The 21,084-nt window shown below is 38.0% G+C and overlaps 1 protein-coding gene across 2 annotated transcripts; it reads right to left on the bottom strand.

The window, feature by feature from the left end:
- Positions 1–113: 113 nt before the first annotated feature.
- uap1 (UDP-N-acetylglucosamine pyrophosphorylase 1) lies at positions 114–18,375 on the bottom strand. Of its 2 annotated transcripts, XM_046853365.1 has the most exons (11): positions 18,165–18,375; positions 16,142–16,428; positions 14,734–14,938; positions 12,810–12,985; positions 11,316–11,488; positions 5,617–5,810; positions 5,067–5,207; positions 4,605–4,793; positions 3,660–3,701; positions 2,070–2,136; positions 114–320 (listed from the first exon to the last, which is right to left on the bottom strand). In XM_046853365.1, exons 1-11 carry the CDS (start codon positions 18,359–18,361, stop codon positions 228–230), a joined length of 1,764 nt encoding a protein of 587 aa, XP_046709321.1. In that variant the 5' UTR covers positions 18,362–18,375; the 3' UTR covers positions 114–227. The 2 variants fall into 2 exon arrangements, with proteins under 2 accessions (XP_046709321.1, XP_046709312.1); XM_046853356.1 differs by lacking the exon at positions 3,660–3,701 and having other exon boundaries at positions 18,165–18,358.
- Positions 18,376–21,084: the final 2,709 nt, after the last annotated feature.

Raw genomic sequence — 21,084 nt, forward strand, 5'->3', positions numbered from 1 at the left:
CTAAACAAGTTCATATAAATTATTAACTACCATGCATGTTTAAACAAGCATTTCGATATAAAAATAAGTTTTGCAAAATAAATAGGTTGATTTGGATTACATGAGGCCCTTGAATCTTATTGCACTAGAATGTCACATTTTCTCCCAGCCTGATAGGAAGAGGGAGGGCAGAAGAAGGGGAGGAAAAAACGGCATCCATGCTGGTTTTCGGGTGTCGAGCTCGTGGTTCACAGTCCGTTTTTCACACGCTCGTTGATTCCAGTTTCGCTGATGATCAGTGTTGGGTGAAATTCTCTACCCTGCACCAGTTTCTCCAGTCCCTGTGCAGTAACAAAAATGTTCACTGTTAATAACTTGCAAAGATTTGAAACTCCTATGATGATAAATATTATTTGGCTAATTTTAATATTAAAATTATTTTTTTAATGAATACGCCTGCTCTTAGAGGAGGTCAGACACTATATCCAGTGGTGGGCGGTCAGGGTCAGCAAAGCCTTCGCTGCTGGCCTAAACACTATCAGAACAACCTAAAATTCAAATATTGTTCTATGCAATTGTATTAATTTATTCCCAACAGTTTATTCTCTTCATTTCGTAGCGTTTCTCTGGTCTGCACTGCTTCAAGTACGTGTATGTGGATGTTATCTTTTTTGTCCAATCAGACTTCAGCCTCTATGTGCTGCCATGTCAATCTAATCTGCCCAGGGCCTTCAAAGTCAGTACTGCTGGCCCTAGAGAATATTTTCAATGAGTCTGTTTTTTTAACCAATCAGATTTCATATTCCCCTCACAGGGCAGCTAGCTGGCCCAGAATAGTGTCAGCATTTTTCCGTCCTCTGATTGGTTGGTCAGAGGTGAGCTAGAGGTGGGCTAACCCCGAAGCTAGCTAGCTTGTCTCAGCCTGGAAAGGATTTGTTCACCACTTCCAGACCAGCGAATACGAGCCGAACCACTGGATTACAGCCTCTGAGGATCGGTGCAAATTATAGGTCTGAATCTCTAGTGAGTAGGTTGTATTTTATTAACATTTTAATGTTTTTGTCATGTTATTAGACAAATATTGATTCTGAACTGCTCCAGATGATGTAGGTGCACAGTTGTGGTTGTAGTGTAGAGGTTTGGAGTCTTAACTGGGTTTCTTGTTTTAGTAAAATGGTATTCACCCTCCATATGTGAAAGCCTCTCTCTCTGTAATATTACTGTATTGTTATATTGCGTTTTTGTATAGTATTGATGGTTTCTATAATTGCAACGTGAGAGTGGTGGTATTAAGAGGTGGATTAAGTCAGGTAGGTCCCCACTGAAGGCCCAGGTACCAAATGCACGGCCCGCCACTGGCTACATCACTAAAGGTTTGCGGACACCTGGTCATAAGTATGGTATGTGCTTTTTGAGCGCATTCCACATTTAGTCCCAATTTTCTCCTATAATTCCCTCCACTCTTATGGTAAGATGTTCCACTAGATTATGGAGTGTGCTTCTGGATATTTGTGCTCATTCAGACACAAGAGTGTTAGTAAAGTCGGGTACTAATGTAGGTGAGGTGAGGAGGACTGGGGTGCAATTAGTATTCACATTTCTCCCAAAGGTGTTCAATAGGGTTGAGATCAGAGATCTATAATAGGAGATCTTCCATTCCAACCCATGCAAAGCATATTTTCATGGTGTTTGCTTTGTTCACAGGGGCATTGTCATGCTGGAACAGGTTCATGTCTCCTAGTTCAAGTAAAGAGAAAATGTCATGCAAACGAATCCAACTGTGTGAACCACATATGGTTGGGAAAGTCAGATGTCCCAATACTTTAATCCATATAGTGTAGCTCAGTGGTTAAGGCATTGGCCTTTGAATTCGAAGGTCAGGAGTTCAAATCTCAGCCATGTCAAGCTGCCATTTCTGGGCCCCTTGAGTGAGGCCCTTGACCCCATAGATACTTAGTTGTAAAAATAAAATAAATGTAAGTCGTTTTGGTCTGCCAAATGCCATAAATGTTAATGTAGGAGTGTCTCTTGCCAGCCAATGAATATTGCTCACAAGGTCAAAATAAATAAAGTCCAAGGCTTTTACTAACCTCTCCCCCATAGGACACAAGTGGAGAGATCTCACATTTCATTGGCAGGTCAGTTCCATCCTTCAGACTGTAAAATATAGAGGGTCAAAAATCTTTTTTAAAAAGTAGACAAATAGGAGGAGTAATCACAAAGATCTGAACACACTGTGTAGAAAAGGATTTGGGTTATAGGAAAAGCCCATTGCACTCATGGCTGAGTGAATGGTGGTGTAACAGTAACAGGAGTGGACAGATCATTAATTCGTCAGCCAAAGTGCTGCTCTGACCCATGTGATGTTTATTTCAATGTCCAATTAACCAACTGAGCTGTAGTGTTTAATGTTTTGTCTACGCTTCTATAGGCGAGCTCAGGGGTCCCTCTGAACAATGCGAGAAAGATATAAAGAAAATATATAATTTTAAATATATATTTTACTCATATATCTGTATTTGATAATAAAGACTGGCTTTCAAACTAATATTTCCCTTAGTTATTATTGTAGCCTGATTATGTGTGACCCACCAGCTGACAGAATGGTACATTCAACGTAACATAAATGTTTAGATTTTAATAGTAATGAACATGAAAAAAATGTCATTATGATGGTTATTATGCTCTTTTATTAGGTGGTATACATTTCTTAAAAAAGTACTGCTTATATGTCTGTTCGGTGCATAACAAAATAAACGAATCTAGCATTAGGAGGCATAATAAATACATCTACACAATAACACTGGTAGTCTCTCTGGCCCATGTTATTTTCTGTTGCAGACCCACTTGGACCCCCATTAAAGAAACAAACAATTATTTAGCCCTCACAGAAAAAATGTTTTGGGGACCCCTGGTTTAGCTCAAGTGTTTAAATGGATGTTGTGCCATCATTAGAGTAGTATAACAGTTTTTGGTCTGTATTTGTTCTCCCATGGGTAGTATCCCAGGTGCCAGTGCTAGCCCCTTGAGTAAAGCCCTCAACTGCTCATTGGATAAATAGCTTATTCCCAATAGTTTAAAAGTATTTGGAAAAAGTGTAATACATTCCATAGAATTTGCATCTCTAACAACTTTGGAGCATAAGTTCTGATCATACAGATTATAGTGGCTTTGTATTGTGATCAAGTCGATTTTTTTCCAACAGTTGGTTCTTTCTCTGTTCTCTGGCTTTGTTTACTACAACAACAAATAAATGTGCTTAATGATTTGTCCACCCGTGAACATTCAAAGAGATTTGACACAAGAACACTGATTTCACATGATCCAAAAGTATTTTTTTTCACTTGCGGCCAATAGGTTGTTAAGAGATTAGCGAAGAGAACTTGATTACGAGCAAGAGAGCACCGTACGGTTATAGTAGCGAGCGAACAAGTCGTGCCAATGTCCACCATGCCCTGCGCCCTCTTCCCAGCATGCACCGTTTTTGCATGTTAGCGTCTACTGTCGAGTCATGGGCAGTAGGTTGAGAATACCAACCTTTACCGAAACACCAGGAGAGCCGAACTCTCCTCCACCTCCTGAGCTGGATTCTCTATCACCTACTGGCTGTTAAAACTACTAAGGGAGAAGCGAAAAAGCCCCATCACCATGCACTACCATAGAACCACAGAAATAGTTACTTCTGGCTGCCATCAGGTATGAGTGCCCCTGCTGGTCCGTGTCTAGAAATGTTACACAGGGAATAAGAGTGTAAAAAAGGGGTGGCCTGAGCTGTAAAACACTGGACATACTGTGAAAAGAGAAATGTAGCATTAACATCTATCATGACTTCTATCGTCAGGGTCAACCTTCATTGTACAATAGCTCTAAATTTGTTTATTCGTTGTCTAAAATGTTAGTGGTTCTTTATTTGCATTTGTTGAATTATTGTTCAGTATGTTTTGATTCATAGTCGAAAATCTGTGTATTCATTCATTATTCATATTTGTGCTCCAATGTGTATTTGTATATTTGTTTATTTTTGTGTACTTATTGTACAATACGTTTCTATTCATGCTCCAGAATTTTGGTTTCTTTGTTGTCCAGGATGCATTTCCTTTTCTCCAATATCATATTGGTTTAGTTATTACTCAATACAGTTGTGTTTCTTTTGTTGTACACGACGTTTGTATTCGGGTATTTTTGAATCATTTCTTGTACATGTCAGCAGTTTAACTGTAAAGAAACCTTGATTTGGAGAAAGGCTCCAAGATATAAACTGACGCTGATGATTATATTGATTATAATCTCACTGTATAATGACATCAGCTTATGATTTGCATCATGTGACTGTGTTCTTCGACTGCTTTTTTATGTAGATCAGGCCCGAGAGAGAGAGAGCTATATTTAGCTGTAAACAGCTATCAGGCAAACCTCAGATCCATGCAATCTCTCCATTGAAGACAGAATAAAGCACTGTACACTTACATGAGGACAATTTTGAGTTTATCAAATAAAATGTTAAAACTTCTAAATGCTATGTTTAAAACACGTTATTCTTTTTAATTATCTAGACACATTTAAATGGTCTATCTATCCATCCATCCATCCATCCATCTATCTATCTAAATAAAAATGGTGCTCACCTGGGTATAGCAGGCACACGGGTTCCATTCTCATCAATAAAATGGCCGCCTGCGTTTAGGATCCAGCGGTGGTGCAGGGACATAAGGGCATGGCGTGCAGTTGTGGGAGTGTCCTTCACATCCTGAATGTCTGCATTCTTCAGTGGAGAAAACTCATCCTCTCTCAGCACCTCATACACCACAAACCTCCTAAAACCCCCACGAACATATACATATATATGAATAATACAGCACTAACACCAGGAAATGGACTTTAAATCCACAGAAAGTGCTAAACCCTGTTGAAGATGGTCGCTGATGCAATAAAGGGAAGGTATTACAATACAATCAGTGCATAAAGGACAGAAATGGATATTTGTGTTAGATTTTCCTACAGTATTTTTAACCAAGACCTTTTTCTTTCATTCAGACAGGGTACAGGAAAGAGAAGGAAATAAAAAAATTAAAAATAAAAGCACTAACTTGGCAAACTGGAAGATGTCAAACACGAATTTTTCCATCTTAATTCCGTTGGGTTTCTCGGGGTTGACCTGCTCGCCTTGTGCGTCCACGTAGGGGATTTTCTTCTGAGCCACATGGTGCTGCAGTTGAGGCTCATGGGTACTGAAAGACCAAGTGTCGAAAAGGCAAATGAGAAAGATGAATACGGGGATGTTCTTTCTATTAGAATGTCATATGAATTACAATGCGAGAGCAGGTCTGGTAAAAACATCACGGGTTTAAAATCCAAGCCTAAATCTGCAGATGTTCCTTATTCGACTTTACCTCATAGTTTCAGTCCATTCTGTTCTATTTACAAGACGGCAAACAGCTCATAAAACTCCTGCTTCAACATGGTATTGTGATAGGTTGCCTAGCAACGCTAAATCCAACCTAAATCACATGTTCATTCGATGACGTGAGAGACCCATAAATTCAAAGATATATTAATTACTCTTAAAATAATCATTAAAAAGAAATAAAACCCCTGCGAGATACTGTGCTGGAAAAAAAATGTATATAGTTCTCTTACTTGACGATGTCTTTGAGGAAAGAAAGAGTGAAGAAATGATTGGCCACGTTTCCCGCGTTAAACATGAGTCGACCGTCGGCGCTGCGCTTCTGAGCTGTAGCCATTGTGATTTCGCTGTACTCTACAACTTGGTACCGGCCATCCACCTTACAGACCACGCCCACTGCCTCGGTCGGATTGTTTTTCTCAACCACCTGCCAATGAACAAACAACCAGGAATGGGATTTGTGCAAGCAAACTGATCCCAGTGTGAAGAATATCACTGCTAAAAGTTTAGGAATATGCATTTTAGTATCTAGGAAATGCATTTTGTGGAATAATATTTTTTTCCTCATACCATCTCAGGGAGATTTTTTTCTGCCCACGTTCACCACTGGCTCACTAATTAGGGATAAACTGATAGGCAGTAAACTTAGAAGATCATATTTTATAACCTCTTTCTCTATAAAGCTGCTTTGGGATAATGTCCACTGTTAATAGTAATGCAACAATACACCTAAAAATAGTCTCTTAACATTCTGATTATGACGTAACGCAGGTAAAATTTTGTCATAGGCAAACTAGGAGTGAGCGCCCCCTGCCTTGCTGCCACCCTCACCCTCACCCCTTTAAATTATTGATGTTTTTCTGCTGAAATGTAATATACAGTACATGTTTACATACTTGAATTCTGGTATCTTTGTAGTGTGTATGATTTGTATTGTGTGGGGTTGAAGCATTTTGGTAAAAGGGCGGAGCCATGCGGGAGGGCGGAGTCATGTGGGAGGGGCGGGCTGACAATGGGAATCTTGCCCAGGGTTCCAAAAATGCTAGAAATGGCCCTGATCATATATGTAATAACCAGGAATTTACTACAAGAAGATTTCACCCATAAATCACTTGTGACACAACCGTGAATTTCTCAAGGGTTAGGGTTAGAAGTAAACGCAATACTTTTGTTTCATTGGATGTTTGTTTTGGTTTTGTTTCACACTCAAAATAAATAAATAAACAAACCCAAAGGCAAAAATCTACTTGGAAAACCTAAAGCTTCTGCAAAAAAAAAAAAAAAAAAGATCAAACAAAACAAAAACTGCCTGAAAATATAATAAAAGCACAACGAATTTGCACAAAAACAAACAAAAAAAAACAAATAAAAATGATTGGTTCATTAAAGTACCAACTAATTATAACCAAATTGTGTTTATTCTCTTGTTTTGTGTGTTGGTCCGTACTGCTGTTTGGCTCAGGTTTGTTGCTCACATCTAGAAAAAAAAACGCCACAACCCAAAACACGGCATACATTCTGGTCATTTCCTGCAAGCGGGTGGATTTAGAGTTAAATTGCTTTCTCAAGGTTTTCTGAACCTCGCTCGTGAAAGCAGACCAGCAGCTTTGGTTCCTGCTAAGTTCACTACTTCACAAAAAAACACACGCAAAATTTTTGACTCCAAACCATTGACTTCTCTCTATGTCTGGAGACGGCATTAAATTAAAACAAGGCTAGAAAAAAAAAACAAACACTCCTTCTGGGAGTAAGAAATTATAAGGTCTCGGCTGATGATGGGTTCACATTAAAGGACGAACTAAAGCCACGCTAACTTCATGGTTTACATGTTACAAGCGGTAGGTGGGTTCAAGTCATAAACCCACTGTTTAATTACTAGTGCGAGTCTGGACCCAGGACTCGTAAACATTATAAAACGTGAAAGCATTTCAATCTGTGCATAGTTTCACAGGCATTCATGTTTTTATTCACCAGAAATTGTAACATAATGGTCAAGGATAATGGACACCAGGGTTTGTGATTTTTCCTCATAAAAACACAAGAGACTTTTAAAGATTTTTCCCAGATTCTCAAAGCACTAACTAAATAACATTTTTTCAGACTTGAATTTGTTCTTTTCATGCAGAAATCCATGTGCTGATATTTAAAAGGTCGTTCGTTGTAATGCTGAAAGGGAAAACATGGAAGGTGATATGGGGGAAAAAAATCATCAAGTCATGGACAAAGACGAGTGATAGCAAGCCATAGAGTCAGTAAATAAGAAATGAAATAAGAAAGTTAAAATGTAAGTGAGAGTAAATAATTAGACAAGAAAGACAGAGAGAGAGAGAAAGAAAGAGGGATAAAGAGAGAGAGAAAAATTAGAGCGAGAGAGAAAGAAAGAATGAGAAAGAAAGAGGGAGAGGAGGGGCAGAGAAAGAGAAAGAATGAGAGAGAGAAAGATAGAGAGAGAGAGAATGAGAGGAAGAAAGAAAAGAAAGGTAAGGAGAAAGAGTGGGGAGAGAGAGAGAGAAAGAATGAAAGAAAGAAAGAAAGAAAGAAAGAAAGAAAAGAAAGGTAAGGAGAAAGAGTGGGGAGAGAGAGAGAGAAAGAAGGAAGAGAAAGAATAAAAGAGAGAGAGAGAGAGAGAGAGAGAGAGAGAGAGGAAAATAGAAAGAATGTGAGCGAGAGAGTGAGAGAGAGAGAGAGAGAGAGAGAGAGAGAGAGAATGAGAGGAAGAAAGAAAAGAAAGAAAGAAAGAAAGAAAGAAAGAAAGAAAGAAAGAAAGAAAGAAAAGAAAGAAAGAAAAAAGAAAAAGAAAGAAAGGGAAGGAGAAAGAGAGAGAAAGAAGGAAAGAGAAAGAAGAGAGAGAGAGAGAGAGAGAGAGAGAGGGGATAGAAAGAATGTGAGCGAGAGAGAGAGAGAGAGGAAAATATAAAGAATGAGAGCGTGAGAGAGAGGACGAGAGAAAGAGAAAGAGAGAGAGAGAGAGAGAGAGAGAGAGAGAGAGAGGAAAATAGAAAGAATGAGCGAGAGCAAAAGAGAGAGAAAGAGAAAGAGAGAGAGAGAGAGGAAAATAGAAAGAATGAGAGTGAGAGAGAGAGAGAGAGAGAGAGAGAGAAAGAATGAGAGAGAGCGAGAGAGAAAGAGAGAGAGAGAGGGGAAAATAGAAAGCATGAGAGAGTGAGAGAGGGAGAGAGAGAAAGAGAAAAATGAGAGAGAGAGAGAGAGAGAGAGAGAGAGAGAGAGAGAGAGAGAGAGAGAACTAAGCTTATAATCCACCACAGGATCTGATGATACTAAACGGCTGAACATCTCCACTAGTCAGCTGTTTTTGAAGCTTTTTCACAGAACATTAAAATACATATTAAAAATCCATTTATATCCATATTTCACATCAGGACAGTCGTCCTGCTGCTTTTCTGTGATGTACAAGAACAACCTAGACGCATCTTTGCCAACCGCAATGAAAGAAAACACATTTCTCTTTCACCAAACAGAAATCTGGCCAAGTGTTTTCAAGAATTCTTCACTGACGTGGCGAGCGGCCTTTCACAAGACACGGACGGAAGACAAATGTGAACAGGCGTGGTGAAAGGGAATGTGTAAATGATGGGTAGACACTAATGATAATCAATTAGAGTAAATCTCATCAGAGCTGTGGTCAGAGCAGTCATGTGGAAACATTTTACTTCATTCAGAATCATGAAGAGAAACATTTCCTGTTCACACGGACCATTAGAGCAAGGCTTTAACCTCCCTGAAGACCTACAGCATTCGGAATAGACGCAAGGACCCTGGTGCTCATTTCTTTCCAGATGTTTAGTCATTAGCTGGAGACTTCACCTGACATGTGTGTGTGAATTTGCTGGGATATGCAGATATATCATTTCACTGTAATGTACAGTATAAATCTTTTTGCTCTTTTACCTTTAAGGTATTGTCTTGCAAGAAACTATTTCCCATTCACACTGTCAGCTAAACTCAAAGTCTGAAAAGAAGGGCAAAATGGACATTGCAGACGTAGTAGAAGAGAATAACAGTCAAAAAACACAGCAGAACCCTAGAAATTATAGAAACATCATTCAGAAAATTAATTTTAGTAAGAAATTGCACCATCTAGTGAGCGTCAGAGGGGGTGCAGGGTATGACAGAATAGGGGTATATACAGCTGCTGTATAATCCGTTTACACAGAGAAGAATGCTTTTATTTCATACAAATAAATGTTCCAGAGGTGGCAGTGGGGTGGTGGTGATATCATCTGGCAGAAAGTTAGATGTCTCCATATCGACTGCATGTTTGATTTGGAACAGGTTTTACACCAGATGCCCTTCCTGACGCAATCCTCCCATTTGATCCAGGCTTGGGAGCAACACTGAGTGCACTCGCTTATGCAAGTCCCTTTCCCCCTGCCCCAAGTGGCTTGGTAAGTTCGCTGCCTGGGAAACAAACCCTGGCTGATAGACAACTAGGGAACTGAGCATGTCTTTCATTGTCCTCCAATAAACTTACAAAAGGAACAATGCTGACACTACACATCATATCAATGGATCTTCAACTCTGGACTGGACTCAAACAGCGTCATGTTATACATCATCACTTTCACTTTTGCATTTTTTTTTATACCAGCACATAGACTCTTTAATGACAATCATACTGGGTCACTTTAATCTGTACTTCTGTCTATATCTGTCAAACATATCCATCCATCCATCCCTTCTGTTTAATTCATGTATGTGTGTATTATATATATATAAAAATAAAAGAGAAAAATAAGAGTAAAATAACAAAAATAAATAAAATAAAGTATAAAAGTATATTAAAATATAGTCAGACTATAGAGTATTTTATATATATTATATATATATAAAATATAAATAAATATAAATATATATAATACACATTTAATACTCTATAGTCAGACTATATTGGAATATACTTTTACACTTTTTTAAAATTCATTTTTACGTTACTTTACTCTCATTTTTCTCTTTATATTGTATTTCTTCCATGTTTACAGTCAAACAGTCAAAAAAAAAGCATTTCACCGTGTCATACTCTGCATGAATGTGTATGTGACGAATAAAATTCGAATTTGAATTATAAATTTGAATTTTACATTTGAATTTAATGCCACTCATAATTCAAAATGATGTCAAATCAACAAATTGAGATTGTTCAACATGCAAATGTTACCAGAATAGAAGGTAAACAGAAAACTAAGGAATAGGGTAGCTATACAAAAGCAGGGTTGCCAGATTGAAGAGACTGTAGAAATGACTACAAAACAAATTAAACTGGGAAAATGTTATTAATTACTCACTTAATTAATTAATTTATCTTTTCTAACCACGTGGATCTGGAGCTGGGGACGTTAGGCTTGAGGTAGGAATTTTAAATATAGATCGAAATTTTGTATTCCGATTTACGATGTCCACTGGAACATCTTTACAATTAACATCTTCACTGGTGTCTGAGATTAAGTGTGGTTTCCTACCAACAATACAGTTCCATACTTCCCAATAGGAGAAGTACAGTGGGATTTAACCCTTGCTTTACTTCTCACTTTCTCAACTTTCATGATACGCTGATCATCTTATAGATGCACAGATCACGATAGATCATTGTACTGTCTTTGATCACTAACTAGCTGAGTGTCTGCCAGGGCAACTTTGTTGTATTGCTGCACTGCGTTCTGAAACATTGAACATTTGCACCAACGCCTCAACTAATTCCTGCCTTAATCTCTAATTCATATGATATTAAACTGGAACTTTGTGAATGTTAAAAAGAGCTTGTATTATTTTTGTTTTACAGAAAAAAAACGTAATTTTCTATGCAATCAACAAAAAAAAAATCTCCAATTTCTTATTTGAAGTATTTTTTAAATCATATTTGAAGAATGACTTCAGTTATAAGCGTAAAACCTGCATGGCCTGCGTGATCACTTACCTTGGCGCCGCAGTCTGCTCCCTTACGCACACAAAACCCAACAAAAGCCGGATCGGCCACTTTCACCAGGATGTTGTCCACGCAGTAGACGTGGATGTAGTTGATTCCTCTTTTCTCCATGTCCTCCACAATCTTATACACTCCCAGCGCTCGGTAAAGGCCTCCGTTGCCGTCTGAATCAACGAAAATGGTTCATAGTGAATGTTTTTATCAAATTTAATGAGCATTTTTAAAGAAAATGTAATGTCAGATTCAATCTGGGAAGCCCACAGAGATGTCAATTCTGCTCTAATAACTTGTAAGAACCTGGCAATAAGTGGAAAAGTCATCAAAAGACAACAAAAGTCAAAAGAACCAACGATTGCTCAAATTTAATCCGTTTTTTATATAAAAAATTTAGACTTTCAGCCTCCTGTTTGAAATCTAAACTCAAAATGGGCAAAACAACACAGACACACACACACACACACACACACACACACACACACACACACACACACACACACACACACACACACACACACAATGTATCAATGTATCAGATTGCACAGAAAATTATTATTTTTTTAATTAATTGAGATATTAGGTAATATTATCATCCTAAAAACAATGTGATCTTTCCTTCTTATTAAGCCACCAAACTGCACCAAGATCGCAGGGCAATAAAATTACAATACAATACAAATATTCGACAAAGTATTAGTATAGGTGTGAACACCTAAATAAAAACGAGGAGTAATATCCTAATTGCATCTATTTCTTTAATAAAAATGTGTCAGTTTGAATGTAAAATTCACTGCACATGTAAATAATTTACAATAATTCATTCTTCATTTAATTCAATGTTTGTATCATTTACACTATTTGGATTTTTGACACCACAATAAAGAACAAAGGTGTGCAGAGTTTTAGATCCATTGCACATTTACTTATATGGATCGTGCCATCCTAATGAACTAATTGGCTGATTATATGATTATTATACCAGCCAGCATTCAGCACAATTCCACATACAGATTGTCATCTTAAATAATTAGTTAGAGTTAATCAGCTGCCTATTCACAAAATATATCAGATACATTTTTCCCCCTGATTGTTAGATACCAACATCATCAAAGCTCAAAGATGTCACCTACATTAATACCTTAATAGTGGGAGAATCTCATGCCTTTTTTTTTTTTTTATTTTAAGTTTTATAAATACAAGTACTTTGAAAATGTGAGGAGTTTTTCACTTGTAAATATACATGAGTACGAGTTCAAGTTCAATTTCAATAATGCTTGAATAAAGTACTTAATACAGGTAAAATGACTGAGAAACTGTGACTCGTAAATACTTATACTGTACAGCCAGCTGATGTCTAACAAACCTTGACATAATAAAATATGTAGTGTTAGATATAATGTGCATCAGATCTTAAAATAAGAACTACAGAAGCTCAAGGGGAAATACTTGAGTTTCTATCCAGGAACACATTGAATTGTGAAATGTCACCTGGTGCCATGGAGAGTTTGCCTTTGCTTTCGAGTATGATCTTGCCATTGAAGTCCATGGCAGGAAGCATGCCCTGCTGGAAGAATATGACGTTCTCTTTCTTCAGGCCAAAGTACTTGTGTTTGGAAAAGAACTTTTCGGTGGACTCCATTGTTCTGCCGCTCGTCATTATGTACCTAAAAGGGGGGAAAAAAACAGAATAAAAAAATAAACCAAACCCAGAAAAGTGGTTGATATGCAGATAATTATTACTGTGTGACACAAAAAAGAAATTACCAGCCAAGTGCCAGGAAAAGTATTTCCTCATTCAAGGCAATACCGGAATAACTTATTTCTGAATAACATGGTTTATTGGTTTTATTTCATTATGAGGGTAATTTTGTGCGATTTAACGGGTTGTTTCGAAATTTAGGAAAAAAAACAAAAAAGAAAAACCACACACACACACACACACACACACACACACACACACACACACACACAGCAGGCCTGATCTACTTCCATCAGGACAGCATGCTGCTCGCACGTCTGCTTCACTTCCACTACATTTTTCACAACCTTTCAGCTGGCGAGGTTTCAAGAAGAAAAAGAAATTACACTTTGAAAACAATTGCTGGGATTTTTTAAATTTATTTATTATTTTTTTTTATTTCCTTGAAACTTTCCATACTGTAGAGGTTCAAGGGTTGGTTCCTGAATGGAGATTTACTTTGTAATATTATTTATTTATTAACCTTTTTCTAATTTGTCAGAATATTTCAATTCATTTCCTATTATTGAAAAGCTGCTCTGTAAGGTTAATATGTATTTGCTGGCTCAATCGTGTTGTCGTTTCTATAGCAACAGCTTATTTCGCATGCGTTTGAAGGGAAATTTATACACAAATTTATACAGGAGTCTAATCATAATAACATCTAATGCTAAGTTTCCAGGGCATGCGTTTGTAGGAAATTGTGTGCGTTTATTAATGACGTGTAGATCCACTTATCCCTTATGTTCCAGCATCTATAAACAACTGCTCCATCATCCTCTATTTTTTTTTATAAAACAAAACTCTTTGTTGTGGTGTGAAATACAGTTGTTACAAAGACCTGACACTGAAAACTCCTTCCAAAATTACAGTAAACTTCTCGAGATCAACCACACATTTATGTTTATTGTCCACTATACAAGTCCCGGTTTTAAAAATTATAATATATTACTTCGTACATTAACATTAACCTGAACTACAGAGACTATTACAAGAGCTGTATTATAGAAAATACCTTCAGATCAATTAGAACTATGAATTCAACAGCATTAGTATTAATCTAAATCGTTTTCATTCATTAAACATCAAACACATTCTATTACTCTGGTAAACAATAACTTATATACGTATAATAAGTCTTGTGTTATAATGGTACAATGTGTCCATTCAGCATCATGTAAATATTAACAATTCTTTGAATGTAACTTATTGTACAATAACTAAAAATCTTGAAATACTTAGTTACTGATTGGTATAAATGTAATTGAATTCATGTTTATTTGTATATCGCTTTTAAACACTGTCTCGAAGCAGCTTTACACAGATAATGCACTGAAAAAGAAAGGCTGCACGATTTCGAAAAGATGTCATGTTGCGATGTTTACGGTCGATATTGCGACATGCGACTGCGATATAATAAATTGTTACACAAATCGAGGAAATTGCACGCAGATTAGCGACAATGCTGAAATGTGTATTTGTAAAACTATCAAGTTTTTCAATTATGGATCATTTATTTGCATTAAATGTTACAGCTAGATTGCACAAAACAATAAATAACAACAAATATAATAGTTGAAACATTTTGTCCAAACTAAATCTGGACCATCATTATCCAAGAAACTGAAATCATAAACTGGACTATCAACACTGTTATGTTTTCAATGTCCTCACCATGGGATGCAGCACTCTGCGCCGTACTCCTGCTTCGCGAGCTGCTCTAGTCGGATGATGCGCTCGGCTTGGATCTGAAACAGGGTTTTGTGCGAAGGCAGGCCGACATCATACATGCCTTTAGGGTACGTCACCCCGAGTCTGGTTCCCTGACCTCCCGCTAGTAGCAGAACTGCCACTTTATTCTGTGATATACATCTCAAACCTGCACACATGAATCAGAGCTTATCACCATTTTTACTCCATAATAACTTTTTTTCGGCTTCTCCCATTAGGGGGCGCCACAGCAGACCATCCGCATGTTTGATTTGGCACATGTTATTATGCTGAATGCCCTTCCTAACGCAACCCTCCCCATTTATCCGGGCTTGGGACCGGCACTAAGGCTTGTGTAACCCTAATGGCTGGGGTTGGTTCCCTGACCGGTGATCGAACCCGGGCTACAGCGGTGAGAGCCCGCATCCTAACCACTAGACCACCAGGGAACCTCCATTTTTACTCCATAATGAAATCAAATAATTATAAAAACAGCATTGGTGGGTTTGTACACTATTGGGGACACAAAAATAAAAAAGATAGGAAAAGATACTCAATTTATCAACCAGATGTTCGTGCTTTTTTTTGACATCTGTCTACGCCTTTAAAAGAAAGGTATTTTGTAGAGATTGCTTTTAGTACATGTTTCAAAAACGTTGTAATAATCTCTAAAGCAGGTATAATCTTATCTTTAGGACTATTTAAACGCATTGTAAAATGATTTTTTTATAATTCTATGTGGAGGGGGTGTACGTGCAAATCAGGAGGACAAACGTATTGGATTCATAAACCATTTTATAACCATTATAAACTCGCTGCACTGAATTGTAGGAAGACCCGCCTTGATAACATGACACGCACTTATCTTATATAAACTGCACTCAAGATTATATTCACCAAGCCATATTCAACCTCTAGCATACTTTTTAGCTCCTAGCTTAACCTTTCTTATCCTCCACACACACACACACACACACACACACACACACACACACACACACACAATAAGAACCCTTTGGGTGGGAACTGGAAACTGTCAGAAACTGTTCTGTGACGAAAGTCTCAGAACTTTAGTAGAAAAATAGGGAGTGATTAAGTCTTGACACAATGCTGAATGACCTCATAAAAACAGGAGTAGGACACCAGTTACATCAATCCTACAACCAGATGACTACAACTACAACCAGATGGTCCCAAATGTGTTGCTCAAATCCGGAGGAAGAATCAACAGTAATATGTTTATCCACCCCTCAGAAAAGACTCATCAGTAATGCATGTTATATGTATGAAATTTAGATTTAAAACCAAAAATAAAATAAAAAAAACACTAGTCCTGAATCTTTCATTAGTAAAATGATCTGAAAAGTCTAACCTTCTTCCTCCCACTCTTTCAGAGAATCGTGGTCACGTGTCACGCTGCCCAGAACTTCACGTGGCACAGGCTCCATCCTGCTGTCCACCTTCTCCTGCTTGCTCTGACCAGAATTCTCCATGGCCTTTTTGAAGAAGGTGTTAATCTCCTGGAAGTCCATAACCTCAAGCTCTCTAGCCAGCTCTGATTGTTCCTCAGGATTCAACTGGTCCCAGAACTGCAGCAGATGAGACTGGCCAGCTTCAGCCAGACTCTGTGCCAGTTTATCATTCTTCATGTTTACAAATCTGGAAATAAAAAGTAAGACAGAACTGCAGATCGGACAAGAATGAAGGCAAGAGTACTGATAAGGTTAAAGAGTTGTATTGAATTCCTGGCAAGAACATGCCTTTATTACCCTGACCTGCATTTATATGATAACTGCGGATAACGAAAGTACCATGGAGGCAGAAGATTGTATAGACCTTCAATCAGACAGTCATTCAGATCGAGATTTTCATATGTATAAAACCAGGTCTACCTCAGGATTCTGACACCATCTTGTTTTCCCCTCAGAGGTTATTATTATTACTCATTAAAACATTAAGCAATACTCAAGCCGCACTAATCGAGGATGACATTTAATTGCGTTACTGTTTCCACCACTGATGATCATCGTCCTGGAACAGCACGTTTTTTAATGTATTCATCGTTTCATTTAATGTCACACACTCATTCCTATTTTTATTTACATTACAGCCGCTATGAAACAATCATTCCCTCCCCAGGCTCTGTTTTCTTTTCCTCTTCCTTGAAGGTGGTTTAACAATACAAAAAAAATGTCGATCGTCATGTTTCAGAGGAACCGGAAATTCATGAAAACATCCCTGTGACTTTTACTATTACATCTTGCACCTGAAGCACCAGGAGACTCCTTCTATACGTATTATATTTCCTGAAAACATCGCCATATAAACAAAATTTCATCCCTTAAAGATGTGTGTAAATGTGAGCTTTGTGTCTAGATCCACATCTTAAATAAAACCCAGACCCTCCAGGTACCTATGGGAAACTCATTCCACAATCAGGACACACTAATTACAATCCTGGATATTATTCAGGACGGACTGCAGGCAAATTGGGGCAAAGCAACGGTGTGCTAAATGGGAGGCTGTATTTTTAACAGACGTGATCATACTGATGAAGAATGAATGAAACGTAACGACACAGGCATCGGGGCGTGGCCAAGCACAGGTGTCCTGTTGGCATGGCTGTCAGGGGGCGTGGCTTGTTGACCGAGTCACTAAGGCTCGGTCTATTACGATAAATTAGACAGTAGAATAAACATTTAAACGAGTGTGGCGGCTTTAACACTAAATAAGTATCGTTTACATCTTTACTGATAAAACAGCAGGAGATGATAAATAAACTGCTGCAGATAGAAAGAGAGAAACACACACGTGTATACACATTAGGTTATTACAATGTCTAATTTTATTTTCCTTTTTATTAAAAATATTAAAAATATGAGCGAGAGAGAGAGAGAGAGAGAGAGAGACACACAGAGAGAGAGAGAGAGAGAGAGAGAGAGAGAGAGAGAGAGAGAGAAGCAGATAGACACACACAGAGAGAGAGAGAGAGAGAGAAGCAGATAGACACACACAGAGAGAGAGAGAGAGAGAAAGAAAGAGAGAAGCAGATAGACACACACAGAGAGAGAGAGAGAGAGAGAGAGAGAGAGGGAGAAGCAGATAGACACACACACAGAGAAAGAGAGAGAGAGAGAGAGAGAGAGAGAGAGAGAACACACAATGAACGAGTTGTCCTGGTCTACAGTGATATTTAGAAATGGCTCTGATCCAACAACTGTACATCTTCATAGATCAGAATTACTACTGCTATTAATAATAATCTCTACATGAAAATATAAAGATTGACTTGTACTCGTGTGTGTGTGTGTGTGTGTGTGTGTGTGTGTGTGTAGCACCTAAAACCATGTGCTTCCAGACCTGACCCGAACATGCAGTTCTGCTGATATTCCTACCTCATGTGTTTTTGCAGACACTCGGTGGATCTTGACGTTTCCGCTCTTCGATCGTTTCCCGGTTCTAAAAGACGGACTGCGGTTCTCTCGTCTTTACTCCAGCGCCTCCGCCCCCAGGGGGGACGCCGCCTCCCGCTTCCGTCATTTGACGTGGCACCGAAGACACAACCAGGAAAACTTTCTCCGCCGTCGCCCATCACGCCTATTAAGTCCCGCCTCCTACTTTGCTGATTGGCTGAAAAATCATGGTCTGGAAAATTAGCCAATCATAGCGCGGAGGGAGGGACGCTACCAACCAATGAAGCTGCACCAGGAAGCATGTTGTGTACATGAAGTCTAAAAGTCGTCTGTTTATTTTTTTAAACTGTAATAAAATAGTTTTATTTTATTTTATTTTATTCATATAATAAAAATGAAATCACTAACATTTATATTTAGGAAGAAGGAAGTCGATCATATCAAAAGATGATGTTTTTCCCGTCTTCAACCCAAAGCCATTACAAGGAAGGAAGGAAGTTTACTGCAAAAAAAATCAATCAGTAATATTAATATTATATTAAATATTAAAATTAATAAAAATTAATTAACTAATATAAAAAAATATCCATTAACATTTTGTCTATACAGTTTCAACAGAGGAAACGATTGCGCGTCAAATCCTGACCATCTATTCTTTATTACTCCTGACCAATCACCTGACCAATCTGACCACCTGACCAATCACCTCTTCATCAGAAGTTCAGAGTAGAGAGAGAGAGAGAGAGAGAGAGAGATATACATTGTGCTCACTCTCCTTGTGTAGAGAGATTTTTCATTCTACATCTATATATTTAAAACTGCTTTCTCTATATTAAAAAAAATAATAATAACAATATATATATATATATATATATACAGTGAGGAAAATAAGTATTTGAACACCCTGCTATTTTGCAAGTTCTCCCACTTAGAAATCATGGAGGGTTCTGAAATTGTCATCGTAGGTGCATGTCCACTGTGAGAGACATAATCTAAAAAATAATCCAGAAATCACAATATATGATTTTTAAACTATTTATTTGTATGATACAGCTGCAAATAAGTATTTGAACACCTGTCTATCAGCTAGAATTCTGACCCTCAAAGACCTGTTAGTCTGCCTTTAAAATGTCCACCTCCACTACATTTATTATCCTAAATTAGATGCACCTGTTTGAGGTCGTTAGCTGCATAAAGACACCTGTCCACCCCATACAATCAGTAAGAATCCAACTACTAACATGGCCAAGACCAAAGAGCTGTCCAAAGACACTAGAGACAAAATTGTACAACTCCACAAGGCTGGAAAGGGCTACGGGGAAATTGCCAAGCAGCTTGGTGAAAAAGGTCCACTGTTGGAGCAATCATTAGAAAATGGAAGAAGCTAAACATGACTGTCAATCTCCCTCGGACTGGGGCTCCATGCAAGATCTCACCTCGTGGGGTCTCAATGATCCTAAGGAAGGTGAGAAATCAGCCCAGAACTACACGGGAGGAGCTGGTCAATGACCTGAAAAGAGCTGGGACCACCGTTTCCAAGGTTACTGTTGGTAATACACTAAGGCGTCATGGTTTGAAATCATGCATGGCACGGAAGGTTCCCCTGCTTAAACCAGCACATGTCCAGGCACGTCTTAAGTTTGCCAATGACCATTTGGATGATCCAGAGGTCATGGGAGAAAGTCATGTGGTCAGATGAGACCAAAATAGAACTTTTGGGTCATAATTCCACTAAACGTGTTTGGAGGAAGAAGAATGATGAGTACCATCCCAAGAACACCATCCCTACTGTGAAGCATGGGGGTGGTAGCATCGTGCTTTGGGGGTGTTTTTCTGCACATGGGACAGGGCAACTGCACTGTATTAAGGAGAGGATGACCGGGGCCATGTATTGCGAGATTTTGGGGAACAACCTCCTTCCCTCAGTTAGAGCATTGAAGATGGGTCGAGGCTGGGTCTTCCAACATGACAATGACCCGAAGCACACAGCCAGGATAACCAAAAAGGTGGCTCTGTAAGAAGCATATCAAGGTTCTGGCGTGGCCTAGCCAGTCTCCAGACCTAAACCCAATAGAGAATCTTTGGAGGGAGCTCAAACTTCGTGTTTCTCAGCGACAGGCCAGAAACCTGACTGATCTAGAGAAGATCTGTGTGGAGGTGGGCCAAAATCCCTCCTGCAGTGTGTGCAAACCTGGTGAAAAACTACAGGAAACATTTGACCTCTGTAATTGCAAACAAAGGCTACTGTACCAAATATTAACATTGACTTTTTTTTTAAGTGTTCAAATACTTATTTGCAGCTGTATCATACAAATAAATAGTTAAAAAAATCATACATTGTGATTTCTGGATTTTTTTTTTTTAGATTATGTCTCTCACAGTGGACATGCACCTATGATGACAATTTCAGACCCCTCCATGATTTCTAAGTGGGAGAACTTGCAAAATAGCAGGGTGTTCAAATACTTATTTTCCTCACTGTATATATATTTATTATTACTGCTGTATATTCATACACTCTTTGTTTCATTCATTATTATTATTATTTGTATTTTTTTATTCATGTTCTTTCTTTCTTTCTTTCTTTCTTTCTTTATTCTTTCCATTGTTTGTTCGTTCTATCATTTTTTCCATTGTTCGTTTTTCTTTCTTTCTTTCTTTTCTTTCTTCTCTTTTTATTCTTTCCATTGTTTGTTCATTTTATCATTCTTTCCATTGTTTGTTCTTTTTATGCTTTCTTTCTTTCTTTCTTTCTTTTTATTCTTTCCATTGTTTGTTCGTTTTATCATTCTTTCCATTGTTTGTTTTTTATTCTTTTCTTTCTTTCTTTCTTTCTTTCTTTCTTTCTTTCTTTCTTTCTTTCTTTCTTTCTTTCTTTGTGTCCAACACACACACACACACA

The sequence above is a fragment of the Silurus meridionalis genome, chromosome 1, assembly GCF_014805685.1.
Source record: "Silurus meridionalis isolate SWU-2019-XX chromosome 1, ASM1480568v1, whole genome shotgun sequence".
NCBI lineage: Eukaryota > Metazoa > Chordata > Actinopteri > Siluriformes > Siluridae > Silurus > Silurus meridionalis.

What these genes read in the sequence shown, in the direction of transcription:
- uap1 (XM_046853365.1), bottom strand. Translation starts at nt 18,361, where the DNA reads ATGGGCGACGGCGGAGAAAGTTTTCCTGGTTGTGTCTTCGGTGCCACG. An exon ending in CAAACTCTCCATGGCACCAG is followed by an intron (nt 11,489 to 12,809) that starts GTGACATTTCAC and finishes TCGTTGATTCAG; the next exon opens with ACGGCAACGGAGGCCTTTAC. An exon ending in GACATCTTCCAGTTTGCCAA is followed by an intron (nt 4,794 to 5,066) that starts GTTAGTGCTTTT and finishes TGGGGGTTTTAG; the next exon opens with GAGGTTTGTGGTGTATGAGG.